Here is a 22864-nt window from a genome sequence, read left to right on the forward strand (position 1 = left end):
AAATTTTATTGGCGGCTTGAGATGCATTTTTGCCTTTATCGTAGTAGTACTGTAAAATATGCCGTATTTTCTCTTTATTTTGCTCCATGATTGCGACGCTATAATTAAAAAAAAAGACAATCAATCAAACACGTGTTAGCGCGTGAAATGAGCTTTCCAAAAAGGTATAGCATGACCTGATGCGACGAATAAAACAAGAAATACGCGCTTTCAGCGCCAACTAGCGAAAATACCCCAAGACTTTTTTGACAACCTAATATTTATTTTCATTCTCTTCTATTGAAGCTATCCCATATAGTCGTCCGATTCAACCGGTTATCCTTATAAGAGGTGTGTTCAAAAAGTATAGCGAATTTCGTCTTCGATTTTTACCTTTTCAAAAAAAATGGATCAAAGAACCTGCATCAAATTTTGTGCGAAAAACGAAATTAAGTGCGAGGATGCATTCCGAATGTCGACTGTGGTATATGGAGAAGCTACCTTGGACCGAAGCAACGTTTATGGGCGGTAGAAAATGTTCTCAGAAAGACTAGAAGATGTGAGCGACGAAGAGCGTGCCGGACGCCTGAGCACTTCAACAACAGACGAATGTGAAAGTCTTGCTGACAGTTTTCTTCGATTGCAGGGTCGTGGTGCATCATGAGTTCTTGCCACAGAGAAGAACGGTCAATAAGGAATATTATGATACCTGCAAGTTATGCACAATTTGCGCAAAGCAATCCGCCAAAAACGTCCGGATTTGTGGAAGAACAAAAATTGGCTTTTGCACCACGATAACGCCCCTGCTCACACATCGTTGCTTGTGCGCGACTTTTTGGCCAAAAACAACACACTAATGATGCCGCAGCCACCGTATTTCTCAGATCTGGTCCCCTGTGACTTATCTTTTTCTTAAACTGAAGAGGCCCATAAAAGGACGACGTAACGCTACGCTTGACGAGACAAAGACAGCATCGAAGGAGGAGCTGAACAAGAAAAAAAAAATGATTTTTCGAAAGGCTTCGATTGGAAAAACCGTTGGCACAAGTGCATAATATCTCATGGGAATTATTTTTAAGGGGACTAAATAGATATTCATGAATAAATATATAATTTTTGAAAAAACACTAAATTCGCGATACTTTTTGAACACACCTCGTATACTGCGTGCAATAATTTTTGGTAAAGTTTCATCGAGTTAGCTTTAATACTAAGATACTAGTTTACATAGAAAATTACAGACATAGAGACGTACATGCACGGTTGCCAGATTTGGCTTTTTTGAGCCAAAACTGGCTCTTTTTTTTCTCTTTGGCTCTTTGGCCCATTTTTATTGAATTTGGCTCTTTTTTGCTAATAGCGATACAAAATATTTTAAATTTAAAAAAAAAACGAATTCATTTTTTTATTAATGCATTTTTTTGTTGTGCGATTATAAAAGTGATTAATGTCTGAAATCTAAAAGCGCCAGATCGAAACTAAATTGTTCCGCTGGTATGGTAGCTCTGAACATATGTCAGAATGACTTAAGTTACCAAATAATCCTTAGTTTCATTGCAGAAAAATGTGTTGTGATGTTTTTGTTTTTTTTTTTTTGGTATATGATTTTTTTATGATAAAAGTTAAAAAAAATAATAAATAAAAATTTGGCTCTTTTTTATTCAAATTGGCTCATTTTTTATCTTTTTTTGGCTCATTAAAAATTTTTGAAGTGGCAACCGTGCGTACATGCGTGCGTGATTTAATCAGATCGTGATGCTGATTAAGAGTATATATACTTTATGAAATCTAAGATGAGATGCAGCTGTATTTTTTTTTTTTTTTTTTTTTTTTTTTCGCGCGTAGTCCCACGGCCCACTACCCGCCCAACCGACCGAGGGGCGACCGCCGTGTATCGTACGGCACGATTCGTGATCATTTTGACGCGATTTTTAAAAGAAAAAAAATTAAGGAAAGAAAAGTTAAATTAAGTTAAATTTTATTTTAATTTTAAATTTAACGATCTAATTTTGTGCCAGAAATGTTACTATTAATCGTTTTATGAGCTCCAGAGAGTCAGAAGACGATACTATAGAATGCAGTCTATTATAGTCCGAACAAAGTACCCTGAAAGGCTCATGCACGTCATAATTAGATCTACAAAGATTTAAAGCTAAAGGAGCATAATTTCTAGTAAATCTACTTGGAACCGAGAAATTTAGTCTACTTAACAAGTAAGCACTGTCAATTTCACCACATATAAGGTTATGCATAAATACAGTAAAAAAAAAGCATCGTTCTACGATTAGTAAGGGAGGGCAAGTTAATAAGGAGCAATCTATTAGGATAGGAGGGTAGGAATAGGTTTGCATTCCAGTTTAGGCGGCGTAAGGCAAAGAATAAAAAGCTTTTTTGAGCTGATTCTATACGATCAGCGTGAACTCCGTATTGGGGACTCCATACGGGTGCCCCATACTCAAGGATTGGTCGGACCAACGATATAAATAAAGTCTTGGTAACGTAAGGATCCTCAAATGCCTTCGACCATCGTTTAATAAATTCAAGCATTCCCCTAGCTTTATTAACCATGTTCGAAATATGAAAAGAAGATTTAAGTTTAGGGTCCAAGAGGACGCCAAGATCGTCAACAAGCGTTATTCTTTCCAAGGCCTTACCACTTAGCGAATAGGTGACATTATGCGGATTGACCCGACAAAACGTCATAAGCTTGCACTTAGAGCTGTTTAATTTCAGTAAATTGTCGTGACACCAGTTTTGAAAATTGTTTAGGTCTGCTTGACGGTTTGAGTGACGGGAGTATTCATTATACTGCAGACACAGTTTTACATCGTCCGCGTACTTAAGTACGCGGGAATGCGCAATGATCGATGGAAGATCATTAATAAACAATGTAAAAAGTAATTAAAACTTCTTACTGAAATTATAATACAATCTGCATGGGTATAAAAATAAGCTGGGTCACTATTTAATATACATATATGAATAATAACATAGGGAAGCTAAAACCTGTGTCATGTTATTATACTATTTTTTTTGCTTAGATGCAAACTAAGTTTTTTTTTTAAGAAGCCTTTTTTTTCCACATCTCATACATGTCATTTGATTTTAAAACGTGAACTTTTATGTATTTTTACTTTCGATTTTTTCATTACAGAAAGATGAATTCCCGGTTAGTGAAAAGGTGGCTCTTCAATTAGCCGGGCTTCAAGCTCAAGTGGCATTAGGAGATCCATCGAACCAGCCAAAACCAGAATATTATTCAGATATAAACAGTTTTTTACCAAGCAGAATATCAAAAACAAGAGAGCTAGAATTCTGGATACCAATTTTAGCCCAGGCCCACCGACAATATGGGTCCTCGAGAAGTGAAGTCACAGCTAAAGTTTTATACCTAAGTTGCGTAATGCAATATCCACTTTATGGAACAACAATGTTCAAAGTTATTTACAAGGGATACTGGAACTTTGCAAGCAATATTATACTTGGAATACATTGTGAAGGAATAATGTTTATTCACCCTGAAGACAAATCTGTCATTTACCAATTTAAGTACACAGATATTGAATCAATTATGTTGGATCCTAGTGATAGTTTTATTACTATATCACTTCATCGTAACGTAAATCAATTACAAAAAAACTCCCGTGAAGGAAATTCAGTTTTAGAGTCTCAGAAATGTTTTGTTTTTGAGACATTGCAAAAAAAATGAGATAGGATCTTTAATTATTTCTTATTACCCTTCTCTATCGAATTGGATCTTAAACATTGTGGAGTGCTCAAACAAAATTAAAGGAACTACCAATGAAGACAGATTAAGATTATATCAAAATGTTGTTCTTTGTAGGCGACAACTAGTGGATTTGAATATAGTTAAAAAGCCTCAAGAGTTAGGAGGCTTTTTAAGAAACACCCTAAGGCGTTTATCAAAGCACAGACTAGAAAAATTGAGGTCGGAGCAAGGGTCCAACGTTCAAGATCACGGCGAAACGTATAAAGGTTTTTCTCACTCATTTTGGGCATTTAGCAAACAACAAATTCCATTTTGTTTAAGTAACATTTCTGACCAAGAAGAGGGTATTATGGTGCAAATATTTGATTCGATTTTAACTTTTTCTGGACTTGGAACTTCAGGTAAGTGATAGCATTAAATTTAGTTGAATATATTTAATAATTGTTTTACCGCTTAAACTGCTTTGGCATAACGACAAATTACTATTTGATTTGGGCTCTCCTTAAAGTTCTCCTTCAGCGACCAGCTGCTTAGTAAAAGAGTTGCACTTAGAGAAGAAGAATTCAACCAAGATGTGTTTTTTCAATAAGAGTACTTTAGGAGCAATCTGGCCTATACGTATTTACTGAATGAATAAAATAGGGCCGATCAGCAATAAAATGAAGAAAAATTTTTTTTTTTTTTTTTTTTTTTTGTAGCTTTGCTCTATTTATTGAATCTTCTCCTTACGAGACTAACAATAAGTGTATCAAATCTTAAACTATAACCTAACTATCAGTCATATAGACTGGAACAGTAAAAAATGGCCCTGACAAATTATGGCTGGGTTGGAAGGTCGTTACGTTGCAGGCGGGTTCTTCTGGAAACCCGAGTCAGATCTCTTGCAAGAGGATTTGGGTGTGCTGAGAGTTTTTCCTTGTATGAGGCTTTTTGCTTTTCTATTTCATCTTTTACTGCGAGAATGCCAAGGTCCCTGTGGATGTTTTCGTTTCGAATATACCATGGTGCCCCAGTGATAGTTCTCAGGATCTTTGCTTGAGCGCGCTGTATGATGTCTATGTTAGTTTTGCTCGCGTTTCCCCAGAGCTGGGAGCCACACGTCCAGATTGGTTTAAGAGTGGAGTTGTAGAGCAGTACCTTGTAGTCCAGACACATGGGCGATCGGGCGTTTATAATCCAGTGGAGGCTGCTGGCTTTTAATTTTAAATGTAGTTTCTTGCATTCGATGTGTCTACGCCATGTTAGACGTCTGTCGAGGTGGACGCCGAGATACGTTACATCGTTGACTTGGGGGATCATTGTGCTATTCAAGTGAATCGGAGGGCATGTTTGTCTGTTGAGAGTAAACGTTACGTGCTTACACTTCTGTTCGTTTATTTTGATACGCCAGTCGGATAGCCACTTCTCTACTACCGTGAGGTGGTTGGCTAATTGGGATGTTGCACGGACTGGGCATCTGGAGCGGCTGAGGATCGCAGTATCGTCAGCGAAGGTGGATGTTAGTAGTCCCTCGCTCGTGGGAATATCCGCTGTGTAGAGGACGAATAGAGTTGGTCCAAGTGCGCTTCCTTGTGGGACTCCAGCTTCGATTTTATAGTTTTCGGATGTTGTTGTGTTGCACCTCACTGCGAAGACTCTGTTGTAGAGATACGACTCGAGTAATTTGTGAGTGTACCCGGGAAAGTGTGTTTTAATTTTATGCATAAGACCGGTGAGCCAGACACGGTCGAATGCTTGGGATACGTCGAGGAATATCGCGCTGCAGTATTCTCTATGTTCGAAGGCTGTGCGAATCTCTGATGTTATTCTGTTTACTTGCTCGATAGTTCCATGTTTTTCTCTGAAGCCAAATTGGTGGGCTGGGATAATGTTATGAGCTCCCATATATGGTAAAATGCGTGTTAGAAGGCATTTTTCGAACAGTTTCGACAGGCATGATAAAAGACTTATTGGTCTGTAAGAGGACGGAATCGTGTGATCTTTTCCGGCCTTTGGTATCATTATAATTGTTGACTTTTTCCATTTTTTTGGATAGTAGCCAAGACTTATGATCCCATTGAAGAGTTTACAGATGACCTCAATAGCACAGTTTGGAAGTTCAATTATCATTTTCGGAGTTATTTGGTCATCGCCGGGAGCCTTTTTCGGTTTTAGCCTTCGGATGACTTTGGTGATCTCATTCGGTCGAAACGATGGTATTGTGGATTCGCTTTCAGTTTGGATTTCCGGTAGAACGAAAGGACTTGCGGCGGGATTCGGTTGGAAGACGCCCCTGAGATGTGAGGCAAGTGTTTCGGCTCTGTCTGTGTCGCTGCGCGCCCAGCCACCTGAAGAATTTCTTATCGGGGAGACGGTTTCAGCCGGAGAGCTTAGATTTGGGTGAGCCCTCCACAAAGGATGCTTTGCACTTGTTGGAGAGAGTTTCTCGATATATCTCAGTTGTGCGTTTTCGGCATCTTGCTTCAGAACCCGGTTTAGTTTGCGGATGGCTTCATTTAGACGTTGCTTTGAGCATGGCGATCTGCTGGTTTGCCACGCCCTTCGCAGACGCCTCTTTTCCAGAACGAGCTGTTCAATTTGCAGGTTGGTTTTGAACTTCTTTATTTTCACATCATGTCGTTGTGGTGTTGAGATCCTGGCTGCTGTGACGAGTACCTCTTCCAGGGCGGCGGTAGAGCAGTCGATGTCCTCTTCGATATTGAGCTGGGTGTTAAGCTCAATGTGGGAACTGACGTACTTCCTATATTTCATCCAGTCAGTTCTGTGCGACGTCAGCCGGTAGGTGTAGTCCGTAATATCTGGGCTTTGAAGAAGGGTTATCAACAATGGAGAGTGGTCTGATGAGAGATCGGGTAGGGCCGTGGCGCTTATTAGGTTGCGTGGGATGTTTTTTGTAACCGCGAAATCAATTAGATCTGGGATCTTTCTAGGATCTGCTGGCCAATATGTGGGGCTACCAGGAGAAACGTAGTCCAACTTATTTCTCACATTTATAAGTGCATTATAAAGTTGCCTTCCCTTGGGAGTAACGAGGCGTGATCCCCAGTGCGTATGCTTAGCGTTGTAATCTCCAGCAGCTATGAAGCGGTCCCCAAGTGAGTTGTAGAAATCCATGAATTGACCTTCAGAGATTGTAAAGCGAGGTGGGCAGTAGACAGCGGCGATGCAAAGGTTGTCGTTTCCTGACTGCACTTTTATAGACGTGGCTTGCAAGTAATTTGTTGCAAACCTTTGGTGAAAATGGTGTTTGATGCGTTCTCTAATTAAGATGCCGGTGCCGCCGTGGGCTTTACCATCGGGATGATCTGTGCGGTAGAAGGTATACCCCCGTATATGGAAGTTATATTTGCTTGTGAGGTGAGTTTCAACCAGCAACATGGCGTCAATGTGATTTGCATTTAGGAATTGAGCTATTTCCAGTTTATGCCGTGAAATGCCGTTGGCATTCCACATGGATATTCTTAGATTGGTCATTTATTATTTGGACTGCTGTGATACAAGCAGCTGCATCACCATATTCTGGTTCTGGACCAACGTTTGCATGGTCGCTTTCATAAATGACATGAACTCCATCATACTTTGTTGCATGGTAAACATCATAGTTTCCAAATTACTTTGCGGCTGGGGTGGTACCTGTTTAGCGTTTTCTGAGTGTGGCTGGAGTGGTTTTTCCATGCCCGTTCGTAGAGCATCAGCGTAGGAGATGCCGTTGGTGGTACTGAGCGGACCGAACGAAGATCTGGCTGCCTTGGCGAAAAATACGTCTGGCGTAGTTTTTGATTTAAAATACACGTTTTGTGTATTTTGTTGACGCGTAGCTGTCGCTTGTCGCATGCGACTCTTCAGCTCCTTGTAGACCAGACAGCCTATGTAGTTTGCCGTATGGTTTCCTCCGCAGTTCCCACATTTTTTTGTATGGGGATCTTCTTTGTTAGCAGGGCAGTGTGCGGAATTGTGGAAGTCTCCGCAGACTACACAAACTGACCGAAGTGTGCAGTATGTCCTGGTGTGCCCAAACTCCTGGCAATTTGTACATTGCACTGGGCCGTTCCGTTTGTGTGGTTCTTCCACTGTGATCCTCCGGTGCAGTAAGAACTGCAGCTTGTAGATCGGGTGCACTTCATTTTTCCTTAGGGTTTTGCTGTCTGGCTCGAGCTCGACCTTAAAGAGTGGTTGCGGCTTTTTATTTTTGTTAATAATATTGCTAACATTCTTAGCAGAGAATCCCTTGCCTTTAAGGGCTTCTAGTATCTCAGAGGGGGAGACGTCGGGTTCGATTCCTTTTAGTACTACCTGTAGCCCTTTGCTACTTTTTAGTTGGTAGGTGTAAAAATTCTTTTTCGTTTCCTCCAGGTATTTGGAAACAGCTCGGAAGTGTTCTTCATATTTCGTCTGAACTTTGGTTTCGTGAATGTTCCCTTTAATAAGCGGAACAACATGAAAATTTTCGTCCCCGACCAGCGCAACAATTTTGTTGACCAGGGCGTTTGAGCTTTTTTCCCTAATGTAAATAGGTGGGGGCTTTGGTTTCTTTTGGGTCACTTGCTCCGGCTCAGCTTGGGTCTCGCCATCTGCTAAAAGGGAAAATCGGTTGCTGTTGTTTGAAATACTGTTTCTTTCCTTGGCTTGGATTGTACGGTTGATCTTTGGTTTGTTACCAACCGTGTTCTGCGGACTAAGCTTACGCTTTATCTGGATGTAGCGATCCATACCGGTCTGTATGGCCGAAACCGCTTGTTGCTTATCAAAGCTTACGGTTTTTGTTGCTGTTGCAGTTTGCGATGGAGCCGTTGACACCGTTTTCGCAATATTGGTCGTTGCTTTAGTTGTTGCCGTTACTTTTGCTGAGGTAGTAGAAATTGAAGCACTGCTTGTTGTTGGTGCGTCTCCCATAGAAGCCGGTGGTGGTGGGGTCTGGCATTGATAACTCCAAGATGTGGGAGTTGGAATGAGTAGGGCTGGTGATAGAGAGCGGGCTCTCGTGCTTTCGACGGTCAGTAGGGCCGGGTTGCTCTTTGTAGACGTTTTCTCTACTTCGGTATCGCGGGTTGAGAAATAAGCATAACAAGCGTTTCTTTGGTTTACGGAGCTTCTACGCTCATTATTTTGCTCGCCGCTCATTTATTTGAGCTTATCGCGCGTGGCAAAATTTGTGAAAAAACTGTATTATATCACTTATATTAGCAATTAGATATAGGCAACATGAGCAGGAGTACCCACGCGTACCCTGAGCGAATTTCGCGAAATAGAAATCTGATATTTCCGATGTATTTTTAGTTACTCGGCGGAGCGATATAAAAACACGTCTGTTGTCATTGACAGTTCACTTGGCCATGAAGAAAAATAAAAAATATTTTATGAAGCATGCATGGTGAATTGTTGTTGCCCGTATATTTTTGAAGCTACGATGGACTTGATGCTATGTATTGATTTGTTTATGCTGATAACATTAATTACAATAATTCGTTAGGATTCTTAAATTTTTAAATACAGTTTCAAAATCCCTAATGTATTACTCTCATGCAGCACAAACTGTAGTGCTTTAACTAATTTGTTTTTAACCCCTAGATGGTTTTTACACCTTAAGCCCGACTTCTGTATTATTCAGAATATAGCAAAACTTGGCATTGTTCTTTTAATGTGGTCATATAAGCATCATTAATAATTTTTGAAGCCACCATCCGAAAGCAATGATTGTACTTCTTAGAAGGAAAAAGAAAAGGAATGGTATGAGTGATCCGTTTTAATACTTTTAAAGGATTTGGTAATGTGTTAAAAGGTGAAAACTGGACATTTCATCCGATAAACTTACATACTGCACAACAATAACTACACAAATTTTGGTAGAGTTTCAGCTTTAAACTAAGGAGACAAGTTTATATAGAAACAGACAGACTGACAGACATACATTCTAACATCTCGACAAAGTCTTTAGTTTGTTTTTTGAAAATAACGTTGCTTATTCCATTAAAAATTTACCATTTCCACTCCACCTGGCAGCATACAACTTGTAGAAGATTCATTAATCTTTGGTGTTTTCGATCGTAGTGGTGATTAGCCAGAAGGGACTTATCCTAGTGATGGGATTGCCCGTTTTTCCGTCTGTCCGTTTGTCCGTCTGTCCGTCTGTCCTCCTGTCTGTTTCTATTTAAACTATTTTTAAATCTATCTTCCACGCAGTATATCAGAACGGATCGGGCGACTATATCGGATGGCTTCAATACGAGGAATTGAAAAAAAATTATTACTCCGTTGTTTTCAGATCAACTTGATTTCTTCCAGATGATGTTTTTTTTAACTACTAACGAGTTTCGAATTAAATTTAATCAAAATCGGATAACTCTACCATATAGCTGCCAAAGGTATCGATAATGAAATCGATATCGAATTAACGGAAATATAGCTTTCATATGAACAATCGTCAAAAATAGAGAAATTTCATAGAAAAACCGACATAGCTTCGATAAACAACATCCTCTATGTATTTGGTTCGACATCTTTGATGACTGCAAGGGTATATCTAGATGACTGCTAGCTTCCTTTCTCGTTTTTATTTTGCTTTTAGTTGCCATCTTGTCTGTGTCACCGTGAATACCCTCTACAGGATTTTGCTATGGTACTGAATGTATGATAGTGTACGTAGGCTGCTATATATATTTCTGGTCTAGGCAACACTTAGTTTTGCCAGGTGCAATCTGACATTTCCATTGGAAAGTTTGGCATTTTTTAGCAAATTTTTTTTTTTTTTTCGGTTTTTAACTATCGAACCTTCTCTCAACGAGACTAACGGCAAGTATTCAAAACATAGCCTAATACATATAATTAATTAATTAAAATTAGGATTATTTTTTAAACGGCCCTAGCTATTGTTTCTGGGTGGGAAGATCTCTTCCCCAGAGTCGTGTGTGGCTAGTGTTCCACGTTAAAGACCCCGCCAGCCTATTTGGATGAGCCTGTACCTTGATCATATACTTTGCTTTTACTTTGTCGATTTCCTCTTTTACAGATCCCACGTTTAAATCTTTCTGAATGTTTTCATTTGATATGTACCACGGTGCACCCGTTATTGTTGTCAGTATTTTTGATTGGGCCCTCTGGATCACTTCTAGGTTACTAATGCATGCTAGCTCGAAGCCATATTTCCAAATTGGTTTGAGAAATGCATTGTACAGAAGTACCTTGTACTCCAATTTAAGCGGAGAGCGAGCATTTCTTAACCAGTGTAGGCTTCTTGCTTTTAATTTTAGTTATGTCCTCTTGGCTTCGATGTGCCTTCTTCAGGTAAGCCGTCTATCAAGGTGGACTCCAAGATACGTTACTTCCGTTGTTTGTCGAATATGGATGTTGTTCAGAGATGGTGGGGGGCAAGTTTGCCTACCAAGGGTAAAAGTGACGTGTTTGCACTTTTGCTCGTTAACCTTTATGCGCCAATCTGCTAACCATTTCTCCAAAAGACTGAGATAAGCTGATAAATGTTGCGTTGCTCTTATGGGGCACTTAGATCGACTTAGAATGATACTATAATCAGAAAATGTTATTGTAAGACTGGTTGTCGGAAGGTCTGCTGTGTAGATTATATAGAGCGCTGGTCCAAGCACGTTACCTTGAGGTACTCCAGCTTCAATTGGATGGTAATCGGAGAGGAAATCTTTACGCGAAGCTTTTATGCACAAGATATGACTCCAGTATTTTGTGGGTCTTCTGTGGTAGCAAATTTTGAATTTTATAAATCAAGCCGTCTAACCAAACGCGGTCGAAGGCCTGGGCGACATCCAGAAAGGCTGCGGAACAATACTCTCGACTTTCAAATGTATTTCGTATCTCGGAGGTTATTCGGTGTTCCGTGTTTCTCGCGTAAACCAAATTGGTGGCTTGGTCACTTCTCTTTGTTGGAATGTGATAGGCAGGGTAGCCTGTGGAGTGATGTTTGTTGGGAGTACAAAGCAATTTGTTGATGGAAGTGGTTTGAAGACGTTTTCTAGATGTGCAGCAAATACATTTGCCCTCTCTTCGTTGCTGCGAGGCCATCCTCCTGTTCGTGTGTTTAATGTCGATTCGCTTTGCTGCTAGATTTATAATTAAAATTACAAGCCGATATGGGTACTTACATACTTTCTGTGTGTTATAGCCAATCTGTTTTACAGGTGGATGGCCGTAGAGAAGAAATAAAATGGGCGAGTGATCCGATGAAAGATCTAATAAGTGTTCCACATGAACATGACCTCTAGGCACTCTTCTTGTGACGGCAAAATTCATCAGGTCAGGCTTCTTATTAGGATCTGTTGGTTAATATGTAGGCTTACCTGGAGAGATAAGGTCAAGCTTGTTTCTTGGTATTATTATAGCGCTGTACAGCTGTCTTCCTTTGGGGTTGGTGAGTCGAGAGCCCCAATGGGGGTTTTTCGCATTGTAATCACCAGCCGCTATAAAACGGTCACCTAATAGGTCAAATAACTGTACAAATTCATCTTCGGAAATGGAAAAGCGTAGTGGGCAGTATACAGCGGATAGGCTTAAGAAACCGTTTTGTCTTTATAGACAGGACTGTCTTTATAGACAGGACTGTCTTTATAGACAGGACTGTCTTTATAGACAGGACTGTCTTTATAGACAGGACTGTCTTTATAGACAGGACTGTCTTTATAGACAGGACTGTCTTTATAGACAGGACAACTACTGCAATTTGCAGTGTGGTTTTCCGCACAATTAGTACATATTTGTCAGAATCGTTCTCCTGGCTTATTGGGCAGGCCTCAGTTGAGTGCGCATCTCCGCAGGCAACGCAGACTGCACGTAGGGTGCAGTAAGTCTTCGTATGACCGTATTCCTGACAATTTATACATTACACGGGCCCATTCTGCTTGTTGGGCTCCTCAACGGTCATCCTACGGTGCAATAGATATTGAAGCTTATACATAGATTGGGTGAACTTTGAACTTTGGCTGTTTTTATTCAATATATTCCTAGCCTGTTCGATATTAAAGCCCTTTTCTTTAAGTCCAGTTGTAATTTTATAAATAGGAACTGTTGCTTCCATACCTCTAATAACTATTTGTAGTCCTTTGCAACTTTTAAGTTGGTAGGTGTAGTAATTTATTTTTCCGTTGTCAAGGTGTTTGGCCACTGATCGATAATCTTGTTCGTCGTTCACTTGCATTTTTGTTTCGTTAATCGTACCTGTTTTTAAGGACTTGTAATAGAAATTGTTTCAAATTTTATAAGTTATTTTTTAACCAGTTTAGCACTCAGAATAAAAAATCGATTTCTTGTCAGCGCATTGTTTGGCTTCAACTTTCTTGGTAACTTTTGATGCACTTTTTTTAGCTGCTTCTGGGCTTAATTTTCTTTTATTTGCAAATACCGATCGATTTTATTTTTGGGTTGGATAGGGGCTAGCTTGTCAGTAAGGGCTGACCAAAAAGAGACTGCAGCTGATGTAGTTGGTGTAGTGGTTGTTGTCGCTGTTAGTGTCGATGTCACCGTCTTAAACACTGGCATTGTGCTGGTCGTTGTTGTTATCATCAGATCGTTGGTAATGTTCTAGGGGTCGGGGGGATGGGCATTGGTCACTCTACAGCTGTTTTTGTGATGCGCTGCTGGGACATAATAACGCAGGAGAGAGCGAGCGTGCTCTCTCCGTACTCACTTTTAATGTTGCAGTTGTTGTCGGTTCTCACTCTTCAGCTTTTATGGAGAAGTAAGCGTCGTTTCTAATTGACGAGAGCCGACGTACGACCTGTTGTTGTTCCCGAGCCTTGCTCATTATGGCTCTTCGTTACAGAGCTGGTGCTCTTAAACATTGGCTTTGTTTATGATCAGCTGTATTATTGTACATTTTAGTAATTTGAACACTCCTTGAAATAATTTCAAAGGCAACATGAGTACATGTACCCATGCGTAACCTCAGCGTCTTTTCGCGAAATGGAATTCGGCAATTTACGATGAATTTTTAATTACACGGCGGAGCGTTATAAAAACACGTCTGTTCTTATTGACAGTGGCAAGAAAAAAAAAGCAAATGCTCGCCTGTTTCTTTGGCGAAATTGGTGATGTGACAACTGTGCCGCATTGTACAGCCCGAACTTGGCACCCAATGACTTATTTTTACTTCCACACATCAAGAAAAAAAGCGTGGACAACGATTTTCGTAGCCAGAATATGCTGTTGATGCATTCAAAAGCCATATTTTGAAGGTGCATCGATCGGAGTGGAAAAAGTGCTTCAAAAATTGGTTTAAGCGCACGCAAAAGTGTATAAATCTTGATGGAGAATATTTTGAAAAACAACAAACAGTTTTCGTTCATAAATATTTGCTTTTTCATTATAAGGCCAGAAACAAGTATAGCAGCCTTCCTATTCTATACTCCACGGTAGCTCGCATGATCAGGGTTAAAGAGTGTAACAACCTGCCCTTTTTACGGTTTACCCTAGACCAAAAAGAAACATAAGCTTAGCAAAAGGGGTTTATTTGGTGTGTTGATGTTGTGTGTCCCTGCTGATCCGGCTCTCCTTGCTGGTCTCAATGCTCGCCGCAGCGGGATATCTGCTTCGCGTCTGCTATTCTACCGAGTGCACTCGACGTAGCGGGACATCTGCTTCGCGTCTGCTACTCTACCGAGTGCACTCGACTAGACCTCCTTAGCGGTACTAAGCAAGAATTGTTTTCAACAACAGGTCAGATAGAGTCCTACCTTCTTATATGCTTCACACCCGGAGTTTGGTTTAGATATCGTCGGCCCAGCACATAGCAGATACTATCATTTGAAACGACGCCCGGTTGCCTACGCAGAACTCTAAGCCATGACTCCTCCAAATATTCCGTACCTTAAACTTGTAGAGGCTATCTACACCTTACCTAGCACCTTTCAGATCTCAGCGTTGATGCCTCAGCTTAGTGGAATTGTCCGTAGTTCGGCGTTTCTACTATGCGATCTTTATCCTTGTGGCACCTGCACTTTGTTCGTAATTCCCCACGTTGCGCTTGCGCATTCATTTTATAGCCATGTTGGTCCCGTTATTATTCTCAAGTCGGCTCGCTCGGGTCCAATGTTGACCGATGTCCCATTGATTCACGGCGTCTTTGCGCAGATCCAAAGTTCGGTGTCTTACAGTTTGAACTCGATGTCCATGGCGGCTAAAGTCCAAGGTCCAGAGCGGCACCGTTATTTTAAGCTTCCCCGCTCTGTGTCAGTCCAAGGTCCGTTATTTCCTGGTCGGTCTAGACGGCTTTGGCGCCTCCCACATTTCAGCCTCCTCCGCTGTTACCATGCGCTGTTTTCCCTGCACCTTGATTTGTGAGGAGATTTAAGACTCCTAACAAGTGTCGTTTATTTACTTTTTTTTAAGAACTTTACAGAATCCAGCTTGTCAAGGGTATGTTTATCTTCGCTTCCAGAAAATATTACTCCATTTAAGTAGACCTAACATATTTTCCCAACTTCTTTCCGCAGGCTTCATCGAAGGCTCTTTGGAATATAATACCTACGTTCTTTAGTGCGAAAAGTAGTTGGCAAAATCCATGTTCTCCTCCGCTTAATGAAAATGATTTTTTTTCCTCCCATAATTTTAAATCTAGGGAAGTACACTTTGGTATGGTTGGCATGGGAAATCGATCTGCAATATTTCATTAGTTTAGCTTTCTGAAGTTGATCACCAATTGCTTCTTTCTGACCCCGTCAGTCCTTTATTGTCTACAGCCCATGTAGGGCTGTTATGTTTTATATCAGCATTTGCCGAACTTGGCACGGCTATCTTCTCGATTTTTTTGAAGCTTACATTTTCACAAATATAGTACCTAAGCTTCTCAGTGACAATTTGGTCTGTTGCTTAGGTACAATGCCGCTTCTCCTTGCTTTAGCGAGTCCAAGCCTTTTGTGTTATCAAAGCGCATCAGCGTAATTAATTGAGATTTATTGTTATTTGGTTTTAATAATGACGTCACATCCTAAATTCAGAGAACGATTTTATCTCATTCTTGCTTTCGTGAACCGTTGTGACCATATAGTTACAAAGTAAAATAAGCACACTTATAGTGAATGCCATTACCAACGACTACTTATTCGGAAGAACGCGCCCAACCTCATTATCAAATGTCATATATTAATTGACCTGTTAGTATCGATCTAGCGGTAATAAAAATAGTTTTAAAAAAAGTGTTATTTTGATCGAAGATGCACTGCGTTTCACTTGAATAGCACAACAAATTTTTTTATAATTACTTGTTCATATCTCAGCAATTGCTTGATCTAATGTAATGATTGTTGCTGTTTTTTTTTCGTCTCCTTATCTACTTTCTTCCAACAAAAATTGAAAATCTGGAATATCCCGTTTAAATATACCGTAATTTTCTTTTTAACTTGCTTTAATAGCTGGCACCGTTTTTGTTTCATTTGAATAGCACATTTTGGACTAAGTGTCATTTCAGCAGCCAAGCAGATTGTATCATAAACGTTTTTTGATTAATTTGTGAATTTTAAACATAGTTTTATCATTTTGTGCCATTATGGGTCGTGGAACGTCATTAAGTCACAAAGAACATCCCAAACACAAAGCTATACTGATTGTAACCTTTCTGTAGCTAATATAGCGAAAAAAAATTGGAAGAAGCAGAAAAGACGTATACAATTTTATCAAAAACAAACAAAACTATGGAAAAAATATGAAAGGCCGCAAATGTAGTGTTCTTAGCGACACAGATAAGCGTGCGATTCTGCGGGAAGCCTCAAATTCTCATGACTCTGTGAGCACGATAAGGGCCAAAGCAGGTGTTGACGCGAGCAAAACTACTGTTTGTCGAGTTATTTCGAAAGCTAAACATCTTAAACGTTTGAAACTTAAAAAAAACCACCGCTTAACCCTAAACGAAAGGAAGCACGGTTGACATTTTGCAGCGTCAATATGTCATGGCGTAACGAGTGGAAACGCGTAGTTTTTTCTGATGAAAAAATTTCAATTTGGAGGGGCCAGATGGCTACAATTATTATTTTCATGATCTGAGGAAAGAGACGCATCAATTGAAGCGTTTACATAGTCGGAGCTATGGTTTGGGGAGCCATATCCTACTATGGGACTTGTGAACTCCAATTCTTATCCTCAAACATGAACGCAAAAGCGTATCTAAACGTCATTGAAAAAGCTTTTCCACCATTGGAAAATTTTTTCAATCATTTGCCTTGGACATTCCAGCACGACAATGCCCCAATACATACTGCACGTGTTGTAAAATCTTTTTTAAAAGATAAAATTGTTGAAACTCTGAACTGGGCACCATACTCGCCGGATCTAAATATAATTGAAAATGTTTGGGGATGGCGGCCAGAAAGGTTTATGAGTCTTGCAAACAATTTTCAACAAAAGAAGAACTAATTGACGCCATTCAGAGAGCCTGGGCTACAATATCCCTAGACTACATTAAAAGGCTATATGATTCGCTGCCCAACAGGATCTTCAAGGTTAAATTGAATAAGGGGGCTCAATCCATTATTAAATTAACAAATATATATATATTAATACTCACTATTGAATAAAAACACATTTCCTTATATTTAAGTTCGTTAAATATACTTTAAAAAAAATGTGCTATTCATGTGAAACAAAATTGTTGTGGAATTTTTGAAGTTTTGAAGTTTTTTTTGTTAACATTTATTAATTGTTAATTTAATTTAAGTTTTGTTACTTTTCTTATCTTTATAAATGATTACACTATAAATAGAAACTTAAACATCAGCGAGTTTTATTTTTGGTTAAAAGATTTTAAGATTTGAAATTTCATATAAAAGTGTGCTATTCAAGTGAAACGCAGTGTATAAAGCTGTCTAGGGGAAGATAAAAGGCTGTCTTACCTATTAGATTATGCTTTGCCCAAAAATTCAATGAAATAAAACTAGGTTAGGGCAAAAATTCGCTATCAAAAGACCAAAAAGATAGTTGAAAAAATATTACAAAGTTCACATCGAAAAAAATTGAAAAATAAGAAAGGAAGCTAGCTGCGGCTTGCCGAACGAGGTGTGTTCAAAAAGTATCGCGAATGTTGTGTTTTTTCAAAAATGATTTATTTATTCATGAATATCTATTTTGTCCCCTTAAAAATAATCCCCATGAGATATTATGCACTTGTGCTAATGGTTTTTTCCAATCGAAGCACTTTAAAAAATCATTTTTTTTTTAACTTGTTCTGCTCCTCCCTCGATGCTGTCTTTGTCTCGTCAAGCGTAGCGTTACGTCGTCCTTTTATGGGCCTCTTCAGTTTAAGAAAAAGATAAGTCACAGGGGACCAGATCTGAGAAATACGGTGGCTGCGGCATCATTAGTGTGTTGTTTTTGGCCAAAAAGTCGCGCACAAGCAACGATGTGTGAGCAGGGGTTCTTCCACAAATCCGGGCGTTTTTGGCGGATTGCTTTGCGCAAACTGCGCATAACTTGCAGGTATCATAATATTCCTTATTGACCGTTCTTCCCTGTGGCAAGAACTCATGATGCACCACGACCCTGCAATCGAAGAAAACTGTCAGCAAGACTTTCACATTCGTCTTTTGTTGAAGTGCTCGGGCGTCCGGCACGCTCTTCGTCGCTCACATCTTCTAGTCTTTCTGAGAACATTTTCTACCGCCCATAAACGTTGCTTCGGTCCAAGGTAGCTTCTCCATATACCACAGTCAACATTCGGAATGCATCCTCGCACTTAATTTCGTTTTTCACACAAAATTTGATACAGGTTCTTTGATCCATTTTTTTTGAATAGGTAAAAATCGAAGACGATCCAAAACACGTGCAAGCAAAGCAGCTGTCAACAATTGAGTGAACATTCAAAATGGCCGAGCTTGTCGGCATAAGTGCCATGAGTACCAACATAGCGCCACATAAAAATCGAAATTCGATACGAGATAACCCGCGAAAATTGAAAATTTGCGATAATTTGTGAACACACCTCGTACCCTTGCAGTCAACCAATATGTCGAACAAAATACGTAAAGGCTAAACAACGTCGAAGATATAACGATTTTTCTATTAATTTTCCATATTTTCGATTATTGTTCATATGGCAGCTATATGATATAGTTGTCCGATTTTGATAAAATTTAAATCGTATTTTAAGAGGTGTAAGAAAACTCTATATTCAAAAAATCTTGCTTGTCTGATGAAAAACAACGATGTTATAATTATATTTCCGTAATTTCTATATAGATTTTTCGATCTCTCCCATGGCAGCTGTATGATAACGTTGTCGGATTTTAATGTATATTTTTCTCGATTCAAGGGTTATTAAAAAACTTAATATTTTGAAAATTATGATCGTGGGATTAAAAACAACGACGTTATAATTTTTTTTTTATTAAATTTTATGTTTATTTTTTTCGATATTGTGTATGGCAGCTATGTATATGATAGGGTCATCCGATTTTGATAAAATTTAATCCGAAATACAATAGTAGTTAGAAAGCGCCATCTGGAAGAAATCAAGTCAATCTGATCAAAAAAGACGAAGTAAGAATTTTTTTTTTCAATCTCATGTATGGGATCCGGCCCGTTCCGACTTATATACTGCGTGCGATAACCATACAACTTTTGGGAAAGTTTCAGCAAGATAGCTTTAAAACTGAGAGACTAGTTTGAGTAGAAACAGATGGACAAACGTACAGACGTATTTCGATTCAGATAGTGATGCTGATCAAGAATATACCGACACATTTCCGCGAATGTATCGTATGTTGAAAAATCTAATTTTACAGGAGAAGCTTTTTCTTGTAACGAACTGCTTTTATTTCTCCGCTCGCTACGTGAACGTGCGGCTAGCTCAGTTGAGTTTGTGTGTTCGTCCCACCAAATTTATTGTTGCGTGACCCCGAGACCAAAGAAGAACGCAGAGTTAGGTTAGATTTAGAATATTGGGTTGCGTTTATTGCTTGTAGATTTACAGCTCGATATTTGATTTGTGGCTCTGCTGTCTGACGACTCGATCTCCCTAATTGACGCCGGTAATGACTCCCGCGTCGACTCTACGGCGGCACGCCTGTCGCGCGTCCTCTGCCTTGCCGAGTCTTTTGGGCACCGGTCGCGTACTAGGCACGCTACGAGCCTCTCACAACCTTGGAGGATGTTAGGCAGAACCTCCCTAGCGGGGCTAAGCAGTGATGCCTGCAGTCACCACTCTTCGCTCCACCCCGGAGTTTGGTCGGGACTTCGTCGGCCTGGCCCTCAGCAGGTTCTCAATCTCTCATGAGCAACCGACGCCGGGTACCTTTCGCACAACTCCACTGGATCTTCGTCGGCCTGGCCCTCAGCAGGTTCTCAATCATTCATGGGAAACCGACGCCGGGTACCTTTCGCACAACATCCACTGCCAAGACTCCACCAACTTCGTCGATTTCGAGACTCGTAGACGCACCCTACAACTTACCTTGTACCCTCGGGATCTCAGCTTGGCAGTCTCAGCTTATGTAGACGTGACCGTCGTTGGGCTTCTTGACTCGGCGATCTTGATTCCGGATTAATTGGCACTTGGTATTCTCCTTGGGGTTTCACTCGCGTTGGTACGATCTCGTTGCACGACTTCACTTGACTGTCCAGCTTCCTGCACGCGTCCTCCTTTTATATGCCACCCTGGTCCCGTTATTTCCCTCCTTCGGTGGCGTGATTGGGTCCAAAGTGCAGGACAAGTGGCGTGATCGGGTCCAAAGGGCAGCACAAGTCCCGTTAGTTCACGGTCTCTCCTCTTTGTGCTGGTCCAAAGTCCGCCAACTTCACCGTTATAACGGGTACAAAGTCCAGAACTTCACCGTTATAACGGGTACAAAGTCCAGAACGGTACCGTTAGTTCACGGTCTCTCCTCTTTGCGCGGGTCCGAAGTCCGCAGACTCACCGTTATTGGGTCCAAAGTCTGCAGAATCACCGCAGCATTGAGTCCAAAGTCCTTTGCACCGTTATTTCCCTTTTTCTCTGCATGCCGCGCATCCCGCTGTTGCTATGCGGCTCTCCTGCACTCAAACTTGTAAGGCGTTTTACAAACCCTTACATCTCCCCCTTCCTTCGGAAACTTTTAAAAGCTTCGGGCTCCGGAATGTCCTGGGGAAACGTTCTCAAATTGCATCCTTCCCACGTCGACCTCCACTCCTGAGTGCGGCCAAGGGCCCTCTGGATCTCAGCCGGACAGTCTCAGCTTAGTAAGGCATCTCGACTGCGGCGTCTCGACCTCCATGGCTCCTTGCGCGCACATCGATCCTTCCTTGATCCTTGTGGCCGCTGCCACTCCCTCGTCGACCTCCTCCCGCCACGGCTGAGAGCTCCTCCAGCCTCAGCACCTAAGTCTCAGCTTATGTAGACTTCCCGTCGTTGGGCTTCTTGACTAGGGCATCTTGGCTGTCGGAAACTCCCAGCGCGCGACTCCTTCCGATCCTCGTTTCAAATTTGAAAAAGTCTCCCGCGCAGAATTTCCCCGCGCACAATCGATAACTCGTCTATCGATCGTGGCGTTGCCACTCCTCAGGGTGCCGTCATATTCAGTGTGACCGGCCAGCGATGTTTCCAGTATTTTTTTTAGCTCCCATCGATCGCACCATCGATCGACCGCCGTTATCGTGGCGACCCCATTCCCAATTTCCGCTGGCCTCGTGGTTTTGTTTTGGTAAGTACTTGAGGTTATTTCGTTTTTTCCCTCATTTCTCACCATTTCCGTCCTCTTCTTGCAGCATGCATCTTTTCCGGGTTGAGCTGCGAGCGCCTCCCCGATGACTATGTGCCGGGCCGCCCAACATGATGCGGCGCGTCCCGGCAGGCCCTCTCTTGGCCCCTTTTCCCCTCCACCGCCCCTTCTACCCCAGCAGCCCCTTTGGACTGGAGGCCCGGGCTTGCTTCCAGGTAAGTTTGTGAAATATTTGGCCGCTCCACGGCTTACCTTTTCCTCCTTCTATTCCAGCTTGTCCCGGCTGCCAGTCGATGCTTCCTCTTCATGCGCCGGGCGCCATCTTTGGCCGTCGCGCCCGGCAGATGGTCCTCGGGCGGACGTCCATGGAGCCGTTGGGTCCCTCGCCGACCCTCTCTCGTTTCGCTCCTCGCCGGCCCGCGCGCCTGGCTCGCGCCCCTCGCGGGGTCATTGACCCGTCCGGCCCCATCTACATTTTTTTTCTTGTGTATTTTTTCTTGTGTTTGCCTGTTTTTTTGTGTGTGTTTTTACTGGCCGGTCCACCTCCGGCATTACCCACCCCTGTCCCCTAAATACACAGCCGATTCAATGGCACTTGGCGAGGCATTTATTTTGTTTTAAAAACCCTGGCCCGCCCGCCCGCCATCTTGATGCGGTAGCGGGCCCCTCCGACCACATCAGCTTGGCCCACCGCTGGGTCCTCCCTCGTTGGGCCTGCTTCTCCGCCTCGACCCTCACCGCCTCTGGACACTCCGTAAGGGCTATCTCCCGCCCGGCGGGCTCCACCGACACCGTCCTCCGCAAGGTGGGCCTCTTCGGTGCCTGGGCCTCCGGGCACGACACCTGCCGGAGTAGCTTCGGCGGTCGTGGCGGCGCCGACGGCGGTGGCCCTTGCGGCAGTGGCGGCGTGCTTCTTGCCACTGGCGACCCTGGTGGCGGCGGCGGCCCTTGCGGCAGTGGCGGCGGCAGCGGCGGTCCTTGCGGCAGTGGCGGCGGCAGCGACGGCGTGTTCTTTGCCGGTGGCGGCGGCGGCGACGGTGGCGGCCCTCGCGGCAGCGGCGGCATCGACGATGGCAGCGGTCCTTCCGGCCGTGGAGGCCACACCCACGCCGGCGGAGGAGGCGGCGACATCTTCGGCGGCGGCGGTGACAGCTTCGGCGGCAACGGCGGCGACGGCAGTCTCGGCGGTGGCGACGGCAGTTTTGCCGACGGCGGTGGCGTTGGCAATTTCGGCGGTGGCGGTGGTGATGGCGATTTCGGCGGTGGCGACTGCGGTAGCGATCTCGGCGGTGGCGACGGCCGCTTCGGCGGTGATGATGACGCCGACGACGACGACGACGACGACGCCGACGACGACGACGACGACGACGACGAAGACGACGACGACGACGACGACGACGACGACGCCGATGATGACGCCGACGGCGACCTTGGAGGCGGCCTCCATAACTCGGCCTCCTCGTCCTCCGCTTGCTGGAGGCGCACTTGCCACGCCTCCCACGCCGCCACCCTCTCC

At 42.4% G+C, this 22864-nt stretch overlaps 1 protein-coding gene across 1 annotated transcript in view; it reads left to right on the forward strand.

Moving 5' to 3' along the window:
• Positions 1-22864, forward strand: part of LOC108096982 (unconventional myosin-VIIa) — a 634406-nt gene that overhangs the window by 485923 nt on the left and 125619 nt on the right. Inside the window, 2 exon segments of the mRNA XM_043207602.1 lie at positions 3134-3679; positions 3681-4110. Coding sequence (XP_043063537.1) covers positions 3134-3679; positions 3681-4110 — 976 coding nt within the window.

Source organism: Drosophila ficusphila, unplaced genomic scaffold (genome assembly GCF_018152265.1).
Source record: "Drosophila ficusphila isolate 14025-0441.05 unplaced genomic scaffold, ASM1815226v1 contig_2, whole genome shotgun sequence".
Taxonomy (NCBI): domain Eukaryota; kingdom Metazoa; phylum Arthropoda; class Insecta; order Diptera; family Drosophilidae; genus Drosophila; species Drosophila ficusphila.